The sequence below is a fragment of the Camelina sativa genome, chromosome 9, assembly GCF_000633955.1.
Source record: "Camelina sativa cultivar DH55 chromosome 9, Cs, whole genome shotgun sequence".
Classification (NCBI taxonomy): Eukaryota; Viridiplantae; Streptophyta; class Magnoliopsida; order Brassicales; family Brassicaceae; genus Camelina; species Camelina sativa.
In genome coordinates this window covers 36,842,226-36,857,805 of record NC_025693.1, presented here as the reverse complement: position 1 = coordinate 36,857,805, position 15,580 = coordinate 36,842,226, and the positions used below count along the sequence as shown (strand labels likewise).

The following is a 15,580-nucleotide window of genomic DNA, read 5'->3' as shown; positions in this document are numbered from 1 at the left end:
TCGTGTCTTCCCTCTTTATGGCAAACTTGTGCGGCCTCATTTCTACCTCAATAATCATATCTTAGGTCTACCAGTAATCATATTTAGGTGAGATAAAATGTTGCTTATTGTTGTGTTATCAGCGGTCCAGCAAGATATTTTGTATTTATTTATTAACCTATGTGGATTTAGCAATGACCGAACTTGGTAGAACTCCTTTTATCCTTTCTCCTTCATTCTATATATAATTTCTTTTGGTTTTAATTTTTAATGTGAGAGAAGTCTTGTTTTTCACCAATGCGGATGTAACTAAAATCAAATCAGGAGTTTCGATTGTATTTTTTTATATGTTTTCTTTTATGTAATATCAAGTTCCTCTCTCAAAATAAATATGGCGAACAAATTACAGGGGAGATTATCACCTTGTTGTATAATCCATAATCATATCATTTGTTGAGTTTTTTTTCTTTCCCTCGACTCTCTTTTTGAGAACATAATAAAAATAAAAATATTAGTGTGATCACGATCATAGGGAATTAGGGATGGATGTGTATCTCTGTGCTCTAGTTTTATTCATCTTTTCGGTTATATCATTTTATCGCTTAGACATATCAACGTGTAAACACAACTTTATCTAAATCAAACCACTTTACTTGGTCGCCATGATAAACTTATAATCATGAGAATGTGGGAAGAAATAATCTAAATGGTGGGATGGGGATGGTAAGATTGCCATTTTTGGAAAGGTGTGTTCCGTTAAATGTGTGTTGGTCCATGAGAGGGGACATATATAAGGTTTGTGCCAAATGGTTAACCATAAATGAGAAGATGGGTTCATGAACATGGACGACAATGTCTCAACTTTATTTTGGAACTTGATGCACATGCCTTGTTATCATCTATAAATTACATACATACACATATATGTATCTTACCTGGGTCACATCCATGACACATCTCCTCGCAGTAGCCACAAATAATACAGCACTCACTTTTGACATATCTATAGTCTTTATTACATCCAGAGATGTAAGATCGTAACCTTTCTATTATTAAAGTATATAACATCGTAGTTACTAAAATGTATTTTTTCTGCATTTTTACATGGAGAACAACTATTTTAGTTTATCAAAACCATATGTTTAGTTTATCTACTTTATCCATTCGTTCGATTGGTAACTAAATGAGCTGTTAAACTTTTGATTATCTTAAACTTATAGTATGTAACAAAGCTTAATACATATGAGGTTACACTCACTTTCACGTACAATGCTAAATACCAGGACGACGTAAAAGACATTCGAAAAATAGCATTTGAAATATATAGGAAAATAACGAACCAAACAGAATCTTCAACAATGTGGATGGTTGTACTTGTTCATACGATTTGTCTATTTACTTGTTCCACATATTGTATTTGAATCCAAATAGTTTACGTAAGGTACATATAATATAACCAGTAGCTCTCCATCATGATGGTACATAAAATATCTGAATTTGACCCTAATTCCAGAATTTGATTTCGAATCCACCAAATTAAAAGTTAAAAGTTATGGTCTCCAAGGCATATATGTCTTGTTTCTTTTTGTCTTTTTTTTTTTTTCTTTATATAACAAGAAGGGAATAAATTCAGATTGGAATGTTTGTAATGTGTATGATAGAGATATATCAATTAGTTTATATTCGATTTCTTGATAATACATATAAATTTCCCATCAGTAGATGTCTTATGATTTTATGCATGAACTTTAGAATATTGTTGAAGCTTGACTAGATCATAATGCTTCATGATGTGATTTAACCTTAGCAACCCACTAAATAACACATAAATGCATTCATAATTTTCATACAGCCTAGATTCTCCTACACATATGCGTATAATTTCATGTAAGGTTAACATCACAAACTCATGTATGCCTCGGAGATAACCAATTCTCAAGTGATTATCGTCATCATGTAGACTACTGCGTGAATAACCTCGACACTAGTGGACCATGTATTCGATGAGGCCCAATAACTGACGATGTGCATAAACAGGCCCACACCAATCTTTATTATTGTTCTTTTTTGTCGGCCATTTCCTTCTTTCATTTAAAAGCCCATTTAAAATGCATTATATACTTACCATCTATGCAACTTGTTAAGATGGAGTCCAAATTTGATGGCAATGGTATATCACTATCAAGTTAAGTTAAGATGGAGTCCAAATTTGATGAGATAAAGTTCTACGTGACTGCCTCTAAGGCTCTAACTGATTATTCTACACAACAGAGATAATATATATGTCGTCCAAATTTAATTATTGTTTTTGGAGTGGATTTTTTTTTTTTGGACAGTTTTTGAAGTGAATAAGAGTAAAATTGTTATTTTTTTTTTTTTGTCATCTGAATTTTATTATTGAAACCAAAGAAAGTTCCCAAGTTAACATTACAAAAGGCGACGGACAACAGGATGTCCTCGCGGTCATAAGGCGACGGACTACTTAATGTCCCCGCGGTCTTTAGCCCAAAAAAGAGAGACAAGATACAAATTAACGTTAAACGAAATACACAAATCTAAACAGCAAGTTCTTGGAAAAACTGAAAACTAGGCTCTAACAATGGCATGAAAGACTCTTACAAAGCTTCCCTATAGAACCATTAAACGTCGGGAGCACCAATAAAGCCGGATAGCCTCACACCGAAGCTAAACCAGAAGCAAACCGACAGGGAGGAAAGCAAGATACCAACGCGACCAAAGACACAATTACAACTCCCATAGCACCTCACCAGCCAGACGGAGAGAGCACAAACCCTAGGGACAAAGAAAAAACTTTGATATCGACCGGAGACAAGCCACGCAAGATCAACTGTTCATACACGCGGACACTCGTCGATCACAGTTTCAGTCACCTACAGACATAAAACTGGTGACGTCCTCGCAAGAGAAGAACTAGAGACCGATTCAACTGCTTCGACTAAAACCTCACTCCTAAGGTTTCAAAGAAAACTCAAAGAGAGGCTAGTAGGTGACTCAGCAACAAAATCCCTCCAAATGGCTCACACCAAGAACGAACCTAAAGCAAAACACAACTTCAATCCAGCAAGAGGACTCGAAGGAGAGGTAGAGCAAGGATCCAATTCAAACCAAACAACAAAGCCAATTCCAACAAACAGGCCTCACTAAATACAAACAACCCTAAATGAACCAAGGTCACACCACACAAACCCACTAAAAACTAAAGCCACCATCAAGCAAACAGGGGATATACCAAACACGCTTAACTTGATGAAAATGGAATCGATTACCAATCAGAGAATCGACGACACCTCCCCATAACATGAAACCCCTCGGACATACACCACCGAGAATCGCAAACGGCCAGAACTAGATCTTCAAGAGGAGGTTCCGACTCCACCAAAACAGCAAAAGAAAGAGTAAAATTATTACTTATTTCAATCATAAAATTCCGTCAAAAATATATGTTTTTTCGACAGTTCCGCTTAAATAATAGAATTAAATATGTGATAAAAAAATTCTTTTATAAAAATAAAAACATAAGTAATTTCATATTTATTTATCATCTATATATTATTAAGAAAGATTCCAAAAACAAAAGACTATTGATAAATATTTATTTAAAACTAAAGGTAAACTTCCTTAATTAATCATCTTTTTGTAACTAAACAATATAAATTATGCACAAAGAAATCAAAACATATCACCACCGTCGATCACATCAATCCATAATTTTGTTTTTCAGTAAAGATCAAGAACGTCAAATATCGAACGGTTACAAAGCGGACACGTCCCACGATTCGCCCAAATCTCTCTCGAACAAACTCTACAATACGTATGTCCACAGGGAATAAAAGCCGCACCTTTCTCTCTTCCCATACACACGCAACACACAGGATCACAACCCATCCACGCCGTCGATATCGTCGAATCACAACCGTCCGATTCCGCAAGCAACCTCATCAACGGTACTTTAGCAGCAACAACTGAAGTCTCCGCAGTCACGTGCGCTAATCTCTCCTCCGCTAAAGCCTCAGCAAGGTTCCTCGTCGTAGCTCCACGTTGCAAACAACCCAACTCCGAACCCGTACCCGAACCCGGATCCGAAAAGTCAACGACCCGTCTTTGACTTTCTTCTTCTTCTTCTTCGTCAACGAGTGGTGTTTCCGATTGTCTGAAACGCAGAGTAAGAGGCTTACCGCAACAAGCAACCCAATCAAATCTCAGCCGTTGCTTCAAGATACTCCATTTGCTCATCGTTCGATCTCCACCGTCGGTTTGATGATCATTGTCTTGAAGCAAACTCAACATCATCGTCGTCCTCTCACTTCTTGTTCCTCCATCTTCTGAATCTCTAAGCAAATCTCCGAGTTGACTCATCCCTGACTCGAACCCGTAACCCAAAAAAAAAAATATATCAAACAAATAAATAACACTTTGTGCATCAAAGAAACTCACGAGAAATATAAAAGCTTTAATGGCTCCAATCAATAAATGTTTAAGCAAGGAAGGAAGGACTCTTGTCTTCTTATTTATGTTTGATGATCTCAAGTTTTGTATATAAATATTAAATGTTACATTTCTTTTGTTTTAATATAGTAGGATACATTACTAGTATATGTTATTATTATTAGTGGGTGCCACTCAATAGTAACGTATTTGACTTACGTTTTGTATTAAAGCGAATCGCACGTATTTCTCAATGTAATGATTTTGTATTAATTTCAACATCGATTATATATTATTTTCTCATTGATTGGTTTGTTATCGTTCTTAAAATAAGATTGTTTGTTCGTTAGTGAAGTATCAATTGTCAAATGTTTGCTTCTTCAGACAGATGTTCTTATATTAATTAAATGATTGAAGCTGTTTTTATTATATGTATATACAACGTACATTTTTGAAACATTTAACATTTGCAATTCAATTTTGGGCTTAGAGCTGAGGGCATAAGCTGTAAGTCCCACCACGTTAACCATTCTTTTGGGCTTTAATTGCAACTATAAAGGGAACGGTCCAGTTTGTAGTTGAATGCAGCAGCCTCACAGTTATAGAAACTAGATACAAACTTTGGATTTTGTGTGGTTTAGGATTCTTTCTTATGATTGAGTTGGATTTTAAAAGAAACTTAGCATTTTTACACCAGTACTTTACCTACCTACGATCTTTGTTAAAAACTTGTGATGTTAATCATCTTTGTCAGATAACGGATAATCACCGGTCTGATTGTTCGGATTACAAATAAGAAATAAAAGACGCATATAACTACTCAAATGTAAGACTTATATCTAGTTTTGGTCGCTATGGATAACAAAAAAATTCAGAAATACTAGTGGTTCTTTACTAATTGCTCTACGACAACAATGTTAAATAGTTACTAATAATAGAAGATAGATTACTAATCAGGTTAAAACTGTTAAAGTTATGGAAGTGCAGAATTAAATAATGATTTGTTGAAAAAATATTTGGAGAAAGAAATGAAGATTTGGGTTTGATATACAACTACAACAAATTTAAGCTTTGAAGAATATACAGACCGGATAATTATATTTTTGTGCGTGTGTGTTTTTGTTTTAATTCTATAGTTGTAGATGTAGTCCTTTCGAGCTAGCAAGTACCAATCAACAGATTCAGAGCTATAGAATTAGTGAAAATAATTTGAGCATTGAAAGCATATAGGAATGAAAGAAAGGTAAGGTTGGGTGGTCCAAATGTAAGCCATTATTGTTTGAATGTTTGGTATAAGAGGGGAACAAGTAGAATATCTATTTGACGTTTGTAGTTACCAATCAATCTCTTGTCTTATGTCGTTTCTATCATATCTTAACTTAAGGAGTTGTGACTGTGCACTATATAGTTAGTTAATTAGTATTTCACTTTTAATTTTACCAAATTGCTTTTGATTCCTAGTCAAACCTAAGAGTTTCAGATGTTTTACATGACTTATTAGTCAATTCTTTTTGGTTGACGACTAGTTTTGATTCTTTTTGCCTATTTGTTGCCTTCATGGGTTTCAGATTACCAAACTCTCTATTCGTTTCTATATTTACACTACCATACAATTTTTTTTTCTTCTGTATGTGCTCATACTGTATATACAAAGACAAAACAAAAATTTCGTAGAAAATAGCCCATCATCAATTCATTCCTTAAAAATATTAATTTCATACTGAACTTGAAATGTCAATGATTAATTCTAATGTAATACATAAAACAATTGATTTATTCTCGTAATTTAAAAATATCCATGAAAGTTTAGATTATACATTTAGATTTCAATATATAATTTTAATTATAACATGATTTTAAATTTAATTGGTTAAGAATAATGGAATATAAGTATATTTTATCAATACCGAACAAATCTTCAAGTAAGAAAACATGACTAAATTATTTCACTATAAAATATTGGAATCTAAGTATGCTTTATAATATAGAAAAAGGCAAACAAAATAACAAATCTTGCAATAGTAGACAGAGGTGACGTAAAGCAAGGGAGAGAGAGAGAGTGAGAGATTGTAGTTTGTCTCCCTCTTCAGTGACGTCTCACAACCTCACCTTTTCTCCTTTATTCTCTCCTCCTCTTTTATATTTTATTTTTTTTTAATTTTATGGATACACATACATAATTATATATATACTAAACGTATGTATCAACGAGTTTGTATGGGTGTGTGTGCTTTTTGTTGTAGTTTGTGTGTAAACATGACGATGTGTGTATCTCTAATAGTGCTAAGGAAAACCCTAGCCCTACAAATCTGCGACTACCTAAAGGTCCTAAACCTTGGATTGTCTGGAGGTTTTTTTTTCTTCTTTGAAATCGATTTCCTAGTCTTCCATTCGTCATTTTAACATATATGAGAGAATAGGTTCATGAAATTATCTCTTTTTTGTGCAAACGAAAGAATAGTTTGCTATTTTTAGTAGTTACCAAAAAGAAAAGGAGAGAGCAATATATTGTTGAAAATGAAAACAGAAATAGTTCCAGTGTTCAATAAGGACATAATGAAATTAAATGTCATATTACGCCAAAAATATTGTCATTTTATGTTGAGTTTGATATTTGTGGGTACGGTGATATCTTTCACGGGGAACCCTATGGCCCTACTCTGATGTGAAGGTTACCATAATGGACATATATATATATAAACTATACCATCGCCATCTTCATTATCACATCATCTTCTTGAAGATGATATCAACATTCACCGTATTGTTTCTGCGTGTCAAATCATGGTTGGACGGACCACGTCCCCGAAGATAGACATAGAGTAAAAAGTATCATTGTTGAAGAGTAATGATACAGGATGTTTCTTGTTTATGATAAAAGTAAGGGATTATACAAGATGTTATGAACAACAAAATACTATACAACTTTTTCTAAAATGGATTTTGGGCGCATCCTTGTCCATTTTGGAACGATTAGTCCGTTTTCTCTATCTTTTCGGCACAGGAAATTGCAAGTACCCGTTTAAGACTGAACATTATATTCAAATGGGTTTAAGATTAACTGTAGATACCCCAAAGTCCTAATATCTAAAACTCAAACCATCATACAATAGCATCTAATCTAATGTGGGATGTACAAAAGTGGAAATATATGTTAAAATGAGTGAACGAGTATGAAACAAATATACATAGGTTATTTGGAATATGTGATTAGTGACACAAAATTGTTTGACTAGTTTAGCAAGACACAATCACATTTTTGGATTGTTCATGTCAAAGAAATAATTTTAACATAATTTAAGAAATATCTGTAGACTAATGTCAAAGAAATACAATGAAAGGTGTTATGATTCCTCTATAAATAATTTTTTTTTTTTTTTGAGGAGAAAGAAAAATTACTTTCTAAAACAACCATTTTCATCAAAATAAGAAACTAACAGATTTATCTAACCTTGATTTTTTAATCTATATTCTTATCGTTTATATCAGTAAAATTGAAGAGCACATTAAAATATGTGGACTACCTAATGGAGCTACCACTAAACATTTGTTACATGACACACAACAATGGAGAACTTCAGTTTACAGGGTCAAGACTCCAATAATGTTTGGAATTATTACAAAGCATATAGAATCTCCGAGACATGAATCTAACTTTTTTCTTTGTCACATATATAAACATCAAGCATCCCATTATAACACAACCTAGCTGTCTTCAACAAAATTTTCTTAAAGAGAGAAAAATTCAACTTCCAAAAAGTAAAAAAAAAAAAAAAATCTATTTAATTTATTTAGTAGATATTTAGCAGCTCAAGACTTCGGCCATCATCTTAATCATGATAGTCTGTCTAGAATATGTGCAAGTAGTACGTACTTATCTACCCAGATTGTTTAGTTTTTGGTCAACAACTAATTTCTTCGATTAAAATCAAAAAAAATAGTAGCATCTTCTAACTTTTTCTCTTCTTGATGATTTGGAAATAAAATAGCTTTTCAAACCAGTCAAGAAAAGTAAGCATGACATAATGCAACACGTTCTTTTATGTATTACCCATGAGATAATTAACTTTATTTTGCGTTTAATGTTTTGGTGATAACACCACCGGTCACTTAAACATTTACTTCTTCTAAAATTTACGTGGAGCTGTCAAAAGCTAGGATTGAAAATTTGAAACCAAACATTTAGCTAAAAAAATATATAATTTACATATAACTATTGCTCTTGCCTCCTTTTATTTATATATATATATTGATTATTATAATATTAATTTTTGTGTACAATGGCCTCCTTTTAATTTGATGCCAATATAAGAGCTCATTCCTTCCTTGGCCGTCGTTTGATTAATAAGAGTTCAGTTCCATTGGATTGAGGTGTGTGTAGATACAAGAGAATCAGATTCTCGATGGGATAACAAAAGAGCAAAGGTACCGAAACAAATACATAGTTTTCTTCTGTTAAATTATTTAATTCTACTACGCTATAAAAGCAAACAGTGTAGAGAGAGATTAGCCCTACTGTTTAAGAGGGAGAGAGTAGGGTCATTAGGGTTTTAGAGAGAGAAGACATTCGGACTGTCCCCACTTGCTTTTCTGTAGAATAAGATTATAATAACATATTTAAATCTTCTTTTTATTGATTAAATTACAACATCTAAAAGAAGGAACCAACTTTTTTAATAAATGCAGATTATATGCTCTGACTTGGACTAAATAAAACTTGCAAGTAACAGTTTCAAGTCCTTTTGTTTTTTTTTTATAAAACTTTTCTTTCGTAGTAGTGATAAATGATTGCCCTAGAACCGATAGATTCTCTAAAATCATACGTATTACAGCAGCATTAGTTACCTCCTTTGTTTGACTATCAGATATCGAGTTTCACATGAAGGGGTGTGTGGAAGAACTTGAGACAATCAGTTGAGTAAATTTATTTAGCTTTAGTTAGTTCTGTACGAAGATTTTATGAAACTTTATATTTAACCCATTATATAACAAGAGCAATTAAGATAAATTTCTCAAAACAAAACATTTTATCAAATACTAATCTTACATTTTCACTGATAATCCCTTGCGACAACGGTAAAACTATTTTGATAATTACAATCAAATTAGTAGATAAAGTTAACGATACTAATCAAACTTAGGATATATTTTACCAAAGATGATTGTTTGAATGTTTTGGCGCACATGTTGTAGCAACGTCCTCAGCATTGAATAAAAATGTGAATGTTCTATAATCTCGTATTTGAAAAATATGAGGATATTAGTCCTGTGAAATACGTTGAAATCTTGCTTTATTTTGATTTATAAATATTTTATCATTAACCCACCTGAAAAAAATCAAATATAAAATGCAATGCTCATAAGAAATGTATGAGTTCGGATACAAAACTAATAATTAACCACAGAAAATACTAAACACATAATATTATTATTTTGGTACAAGTAGGAACTAGAAATTGAAGAAAAAAAAAATTGTTTAGTTTCACCTTCGGCTTCGTAATATACATCCAAAATCGCTTTTTTGTAATGATGTCTTTTCATTCTCCTTCCTGCTTTCAGATTATTTGTCCTATTATTATTATAGAGACATAAGTTTTCAACAATATAAAAAGTGTGATATATATATATTTAAATAATGTAATAAAAAGGTTGTACAACTGCAATACCATCCAAATTCAAAATTGCATAAATCATATTATCGACAAAAAAGTACTAGAAGTTTTATGAATGAATAAAGAAAATAAGTTTTTTTTTGGTGCACCCAAGGAAAATTAAGTTTTAATATAAATAAACTGAAGGTAGATGTTAAAAAAAAAATTGAAGCAAGTGAAATAAATCCAGTTTGGCAATATATAAATATGATTTGATGGGTTCCTTGTAATCTCTCTCTATCTATTAGTTTCTCAGTTATCTTTTCTTTGCCAGAAATGGCAGTGAAGGCAGTGGCTGAGGAGAGAGTTTTTTTTTCTTCCTTTCATGGGGAAAGTAAAACTTTGCCTTGAAGATTTCCCTCTACAATATGTTTCTAAGACTTTTGATTTCAACGAATCACTGTCCTTAACCTAAAAGCAAGAAAATAAGCTTTATACTGATGTCTTTGCTTCAACATAGATAACTTATAAACATAGGCATAAGAGTATCGGAATAAACTGTATATAGTCAATAACTCAATATACCCAATTTCCAAATAAAATTGTCATAGTGACTGCAAATTAGCAATGCAGGAAATAAACGGTGTCAAAACATTATGATAGAAGTTCTGAATTGTCAGTTCTAAAATGAATATATCTTAAGTATGTATACTATTTTAGGGATAAACAGGTGTCCCATGTCAATAACAGGTGTCGTGTCCTGTGTTGAGTCAATTCTACGTTCGAAGAAGTGCTAACAATTGCTAATGCCTCGTATATTATTGTAAAATGCCTCAAAATATTTGGTTAGTGGTGTGAATGTGATGGATCATGTTTTGAAGTGGCAAGAGGTCTACCACCTAATCTTGCAATCTAATGATCGAGAACACGGTAGTGGTGGCAAATACAAATGGCTCTGGTGTCTAAATTAACAAGCCGTCGCTAATTAATTTTTTATAAAAAAGGAAGACAGAAAAAAAAAACTTTTTTTGTTTTCTTAAATGTGTTTATTGAATTTTGGTTATAATTAGGTAACTATAAATAATTGTCCATAATTTTATAGAGGCCATTCGAACTACTCTGATTAACTGTTACATGTTTTACGGTATGATTATATATCCAGTCGTTCATAATGACATTTGTCTTCTTCTTCTTAACCTCTATATAACAACATTTACAATAGTACTAATACTTTGATCAGTAATCAAATGTTAAATCACTTTCTTATAATCAAAATTATGATATACTAAAGAGAATCCAATAGTATTTTATAAACACATGCTTAAATTATGTGGAGATCTGTCAGTTAATTATTGAGAATCTAAGAAAGCTTTTTTTGGTACAACAGTACTAATAATTTCTTCATATACTATATAAGTATATATATATACACATACATACATACATACATACATACACGTACATCTTATATGAATATACACAAGTGTACTTTCTAACCACAATACGTATATTCCATCAGGAAAACTTTTGGGAATTCATGGTATGAAAAAATCATACCAAATGACAACATTCGATTTGATACTCCCATAACAAATTTCTCTGGGCTTTCTGAGGGACATTCCGGTTTTCTCCATTTCAAGAAATTGTAAATATAAACTGAGGTCCGGTTTATTACCTCACAAAAGAAGAACATATATAAATTACAATATTAATTTCCAAAAAGGCATAAATGAGAAATCATATTACAGCAGATGAACACAAAAGAGTTAAGAACCCACAGATCACACAATCTCTGTACATGTCTGCTTTTTCCACTTTTTAAATATAAATTTCTCCATCTTTTTTATTTTATTTTTATAATATAGTTTCCTTTAGATTTTATCTTCCTGGTCTCTCTCTTCTGCTGCTTCCCTCTCCCCCATAACTATCACTATTTAGAATTTTCAATGTGAAAAAGGAAGCTGATTGTTGAAGCATAAATCCCGGGAGACCACTTTTGCATTCTCAAATAATTAAATTAAAACTTTATACATATACACACCTATACACTCATATCTATTTACTCTTTTAGGGTTTCCCAATACACTTATAGTACTTTATTGTGTTTCATAATATTGATGATAAATGCTAGCTGTATTTACAATGCTCATTTTCTTCTCTTTTTCTTTTAAAAATTATTTTATTTCTTTCTCGTAGCTATATAGCAAAGCCAAAGTGAATAATAATACTAGTGAGAGAAAGAGAAGATGGAGAGTGGTTCCAACAGCACTTCTTGTCCAATGGCTTTTGCCGGGGATAATAGTGATGGTCCGATGTGTCCTATGATGATGATGATGCCGCCCATCATGACATCACATCAACATCGTGGTCATGATCATCAACATCAACAACAAGAACATGATGGTTATGCATATCAGTCACACCACCAACAAAGTAGTTCCCTTTTTCTTCAATCCCTACCTCCTCCTCCCCAAGCAACTAAGAACAAAGTCGTTTCTTCTTCTCCTTCCTCTTGTGTTCCTGCTTATTCTCTCATGGAGATCCATCATAACGACGTCGTTGCCGGAGGGATCAATCCTTGCTCCTCTTCCTCTTCTTCAGCCTCTGTCAAGGCCAAGATCATGGCTCATCCTCACTACCACCGCCTCCTGGCCGCTTATGTCAATTGTCAGAAGGTGATGAGAACAAACCCTACAGATGATTATTCTTAACTCTAATGTTCCTTATTTGATATTTTTTACACAAAGAAGAAGAAGAAGATTCTAGAAACCCTAATCACCATACTTTACCTTTCCTTTTCTTTTTACATAACCCTTTTACTTGATGTTTTAGTTTGATTTTGATATCTCCTTTTGTTTACTAGCTACTTAATACAACTAAATTTACACAAAACAAAGGAAACAATTAATTTTTCCTATTTTGAGAAAGTTTCAAGAAACTAGGAACAACAAAAGAAAGAAGTTTTTTTAAAAACCCTATTTTGTAAAGATCATTCCAAAAATTGCTTCAAGGCTTAAAGATCAGGGATATATGTTCATATCTTTACTCAAGGATCCTTACCTTAGTTCAATTAATGTGTATATCTCTATTAATTTTCTAATTACACAATTCTTAAGGTTGGAGCACCACCGGAGGTTGTGGCGAGACTGGAGGAGGCATGCTCGTCTGCGGCGGCAGCAGCAGCATCTATGGGACCAACAAGCTGTTTAGGTGAAGATCCAGGGCTTGATCAATTCATGGAAGCTTACTGTGAAATGCTCGTTAAGTATGAGCAAGAGCTCTCTAAACCTTTCAAGGAAGCTATGGTCTTCCTTCAACGTGTCGAGTGTCAATTCAAATCCCTATCTCTCTCCTCCCCTTCCTCTTTCTCCGGTTACTCTCTCTCTCTACATCTCTGTTTTTTAATTCCTTTTAATTGTTTTCTTTTTTCATCTGAATTATGGCGTCAAATTAAACGTAAGATGAGATAAAGTTGTTTTTTATTTCTCTTTGTGGGTTTTAAGAAAGATTTTTCCTCTTTTCTGATTTTTCTTGGGTTAATGCCCCTTTGATAGTTGTTGCTAGGTTTAGTGTCAGATTGTTATATATAGCTTACTAGGTTTACGTGTATAATCTATTATGTAGATGTTTTCTTTGAGTTAAAACAATTTGTTTAATGTTTCTTTTTTGTCTGTTTGGAATTGATTTCATTTTTGCTTGGTACAACAACAATCACTGTTCTTGTCTCTATCTTCCCGGTTTGTTTTGGATCTATTTAATTCATCAAAAAGAATATCTGGATCTAGAGTCTGTTTCGCCCTTAGATCTATTGCTCAATATAGACATACACATGTTTTTTGTACGTATAGTTACATATACATATATCTACACAATGTCATATCACTCTTCTTTTCAACGATGTAGTTGAGTTTGTATATAGACACACAAACTCACACCTACTTCACTCGTTACTTTGAATAGTTTGGATCAGTAGCCTATTCATTTTTCACTTCTCGATACTATCATAGATCTTTTTTTTAACTTACTCGAGATGTTAGGACCCATTAAGCAGTTTTTCCTGACGATTTTGGCTTGTTTTTACATGTTTAATCGAAGTAGGTTATGGAGAGACAGCAATTGATAGGAACAATAATGGGTCATCTGAGGAAGAAGTGGATATGAACAATGAATTTGTGGATCCGCAAGCTGAGGATAGGGAGCTTAAAGGACAGCTCTTGCGCAAGTACAGCGGTTACTTAGGGAGCCTTAAGCAAGAGTTCATGAAGAAGAGGAAGAAAGGAAAGCTCCCTAAAGAAGCTCGCCAACAACTGCTTGATTGGTGGAGCCGCCACTACAAATGGCCTTACCCTTCGGTAACTTTCTTCCCTTATACTCTAATTAAATAACCATTTTAATTCTTATATATTGGTTTGATTAAAATGCACTTACATGATTGCATTATCCTAATCAAGATTAATGAATCACACGTATTTGGTAAATGTATACTGTTTTCGGTCTATCAGCTGATGACAACTTGATTCTTGCTTGAATACTTTTTGTTAGGGTCCGAATATTTTGTCAGTCTAAGTTAAGACAATGACCACTTTCTTCCTAAGGCTAGCTATACGCTTATACCATAGCTTAGCCTACACTTTAAAATCATAACTTTGGAAAGCAGTGTACATGAGGCAATTTCCCTATGGAATAGTAGCTTGTGCATTTAAAACACATATGATCAACCCTCATACAGTATGTGTTCGAATGAACTAAATTGGAACACAAAAACGACCCTGATATTATGTAGCGTAATNTACCATTTTGATTCTTATATATTGGTTTGATTAAATGCACTTACATGATTGCATTATCCTAATCAAGATGAATGAATCACACGTGTTTGGTAAATGTATACTGTATGACAACTTGATTCTTGCTTGCATACTTTTTGTTAGGGTCCGAATATTATGTCAGTCTAAGTTAAGACAATGACCACTTTCTTCCTAAGGCTAGCTATACGCTTATACCATAGCTTAGCCTATACTTTAAAATCATAACTTTGGTAAGCAGTGTACATGAGGCAATTCCCCTATGGAATAGTAGCTTGTGTTTTTAAAACACATATGATCAACCCTCATACAGTATGTGTTCTAAATTGGAACACAAAAACGACCTTTATATCATGTAGTGTAATTACCTAAGCTTGTATGGTTTAGATCGAATTTAATTTCTCGTTCATGTCTAGCAAACCGTTGATGTGGCTGTAATCATAGAATGACCCTATATCTTAGAGCATAAGAATACAATATTCTGAATGTTGATTTTAAAATATGATGATTGACTCACATTTTTTTTCTGGCGTGGGGAAATGAATTGGCAGGAGCAACAGAAGCTGGCGCTTGCGGAGTCAACCGGTCTGGACCAGAAACAGATAAACAATTGGTTCATAAACCAGAGGAAACGGCATTGGAAACCATCGGAGGATATGCAGTTTGTAGTAATGGACGCAACACATCCTCACCATTACTTCATGGATAATGTCTTGGGCAATCCTTTCCCCATGGATCACATCTCATCCACCATGCTTT

General features: G+C 33.2%; 2 protein-coding genes across 3 annotated transcripts in view; one reads left to right on the top strand and one right to left on the bottom strand.

Moving 5' to 3' along the window:
• LOC104714575 (death-associated inhibitor of apoptosis 1-like) lies at positions 3,571-4,548 on the bottom strand. The gene has a single exon (XM_010431988.1). The coding sequence runs from the start codon at positions 4,354-4,356 to the stop codon at positions 3,718-3,720; it is 639 nt and encodes a 212-aa protein (XP_010430290.1). The 5' UTR covers positions 4,357-4,548; the 3' UTR covers positions 3,571-3,717.
• Positions 12,161-15,580, top strand: part of LOC104714574 (homeobox protein SHOOT MERISTEMLESS-like) — a 4,835-nt gene continuing 1,415 nt past the window's right edge. The window contains exons 1-4 of one of the 2 annotated variants that reach the window (XM_010431987.2): positions 12,161-12,691; positions 13,133-13,388; positions 14,115-14,368; positions 15,373-15,434. In XM_010431987.2, coding sequence (XP_010430289.1) covers positions 12,263-12,691; positions 13,133-13,388; positions 14,115-14,368; positions 15,373-15,434 — 1,001 coding nt within the window. In that variant the 5' untranslated portion in view covers positions 12,161-12,262. Of the gene's footprint in view, positions 12,692-13,132; positions 13,389-14,114; positions 14,369-15,372; positions 15,573-15,580 lie in introns of both variants that reach the window. The other variant, XM_010431986.2, reaches the window with a different exon arrangement.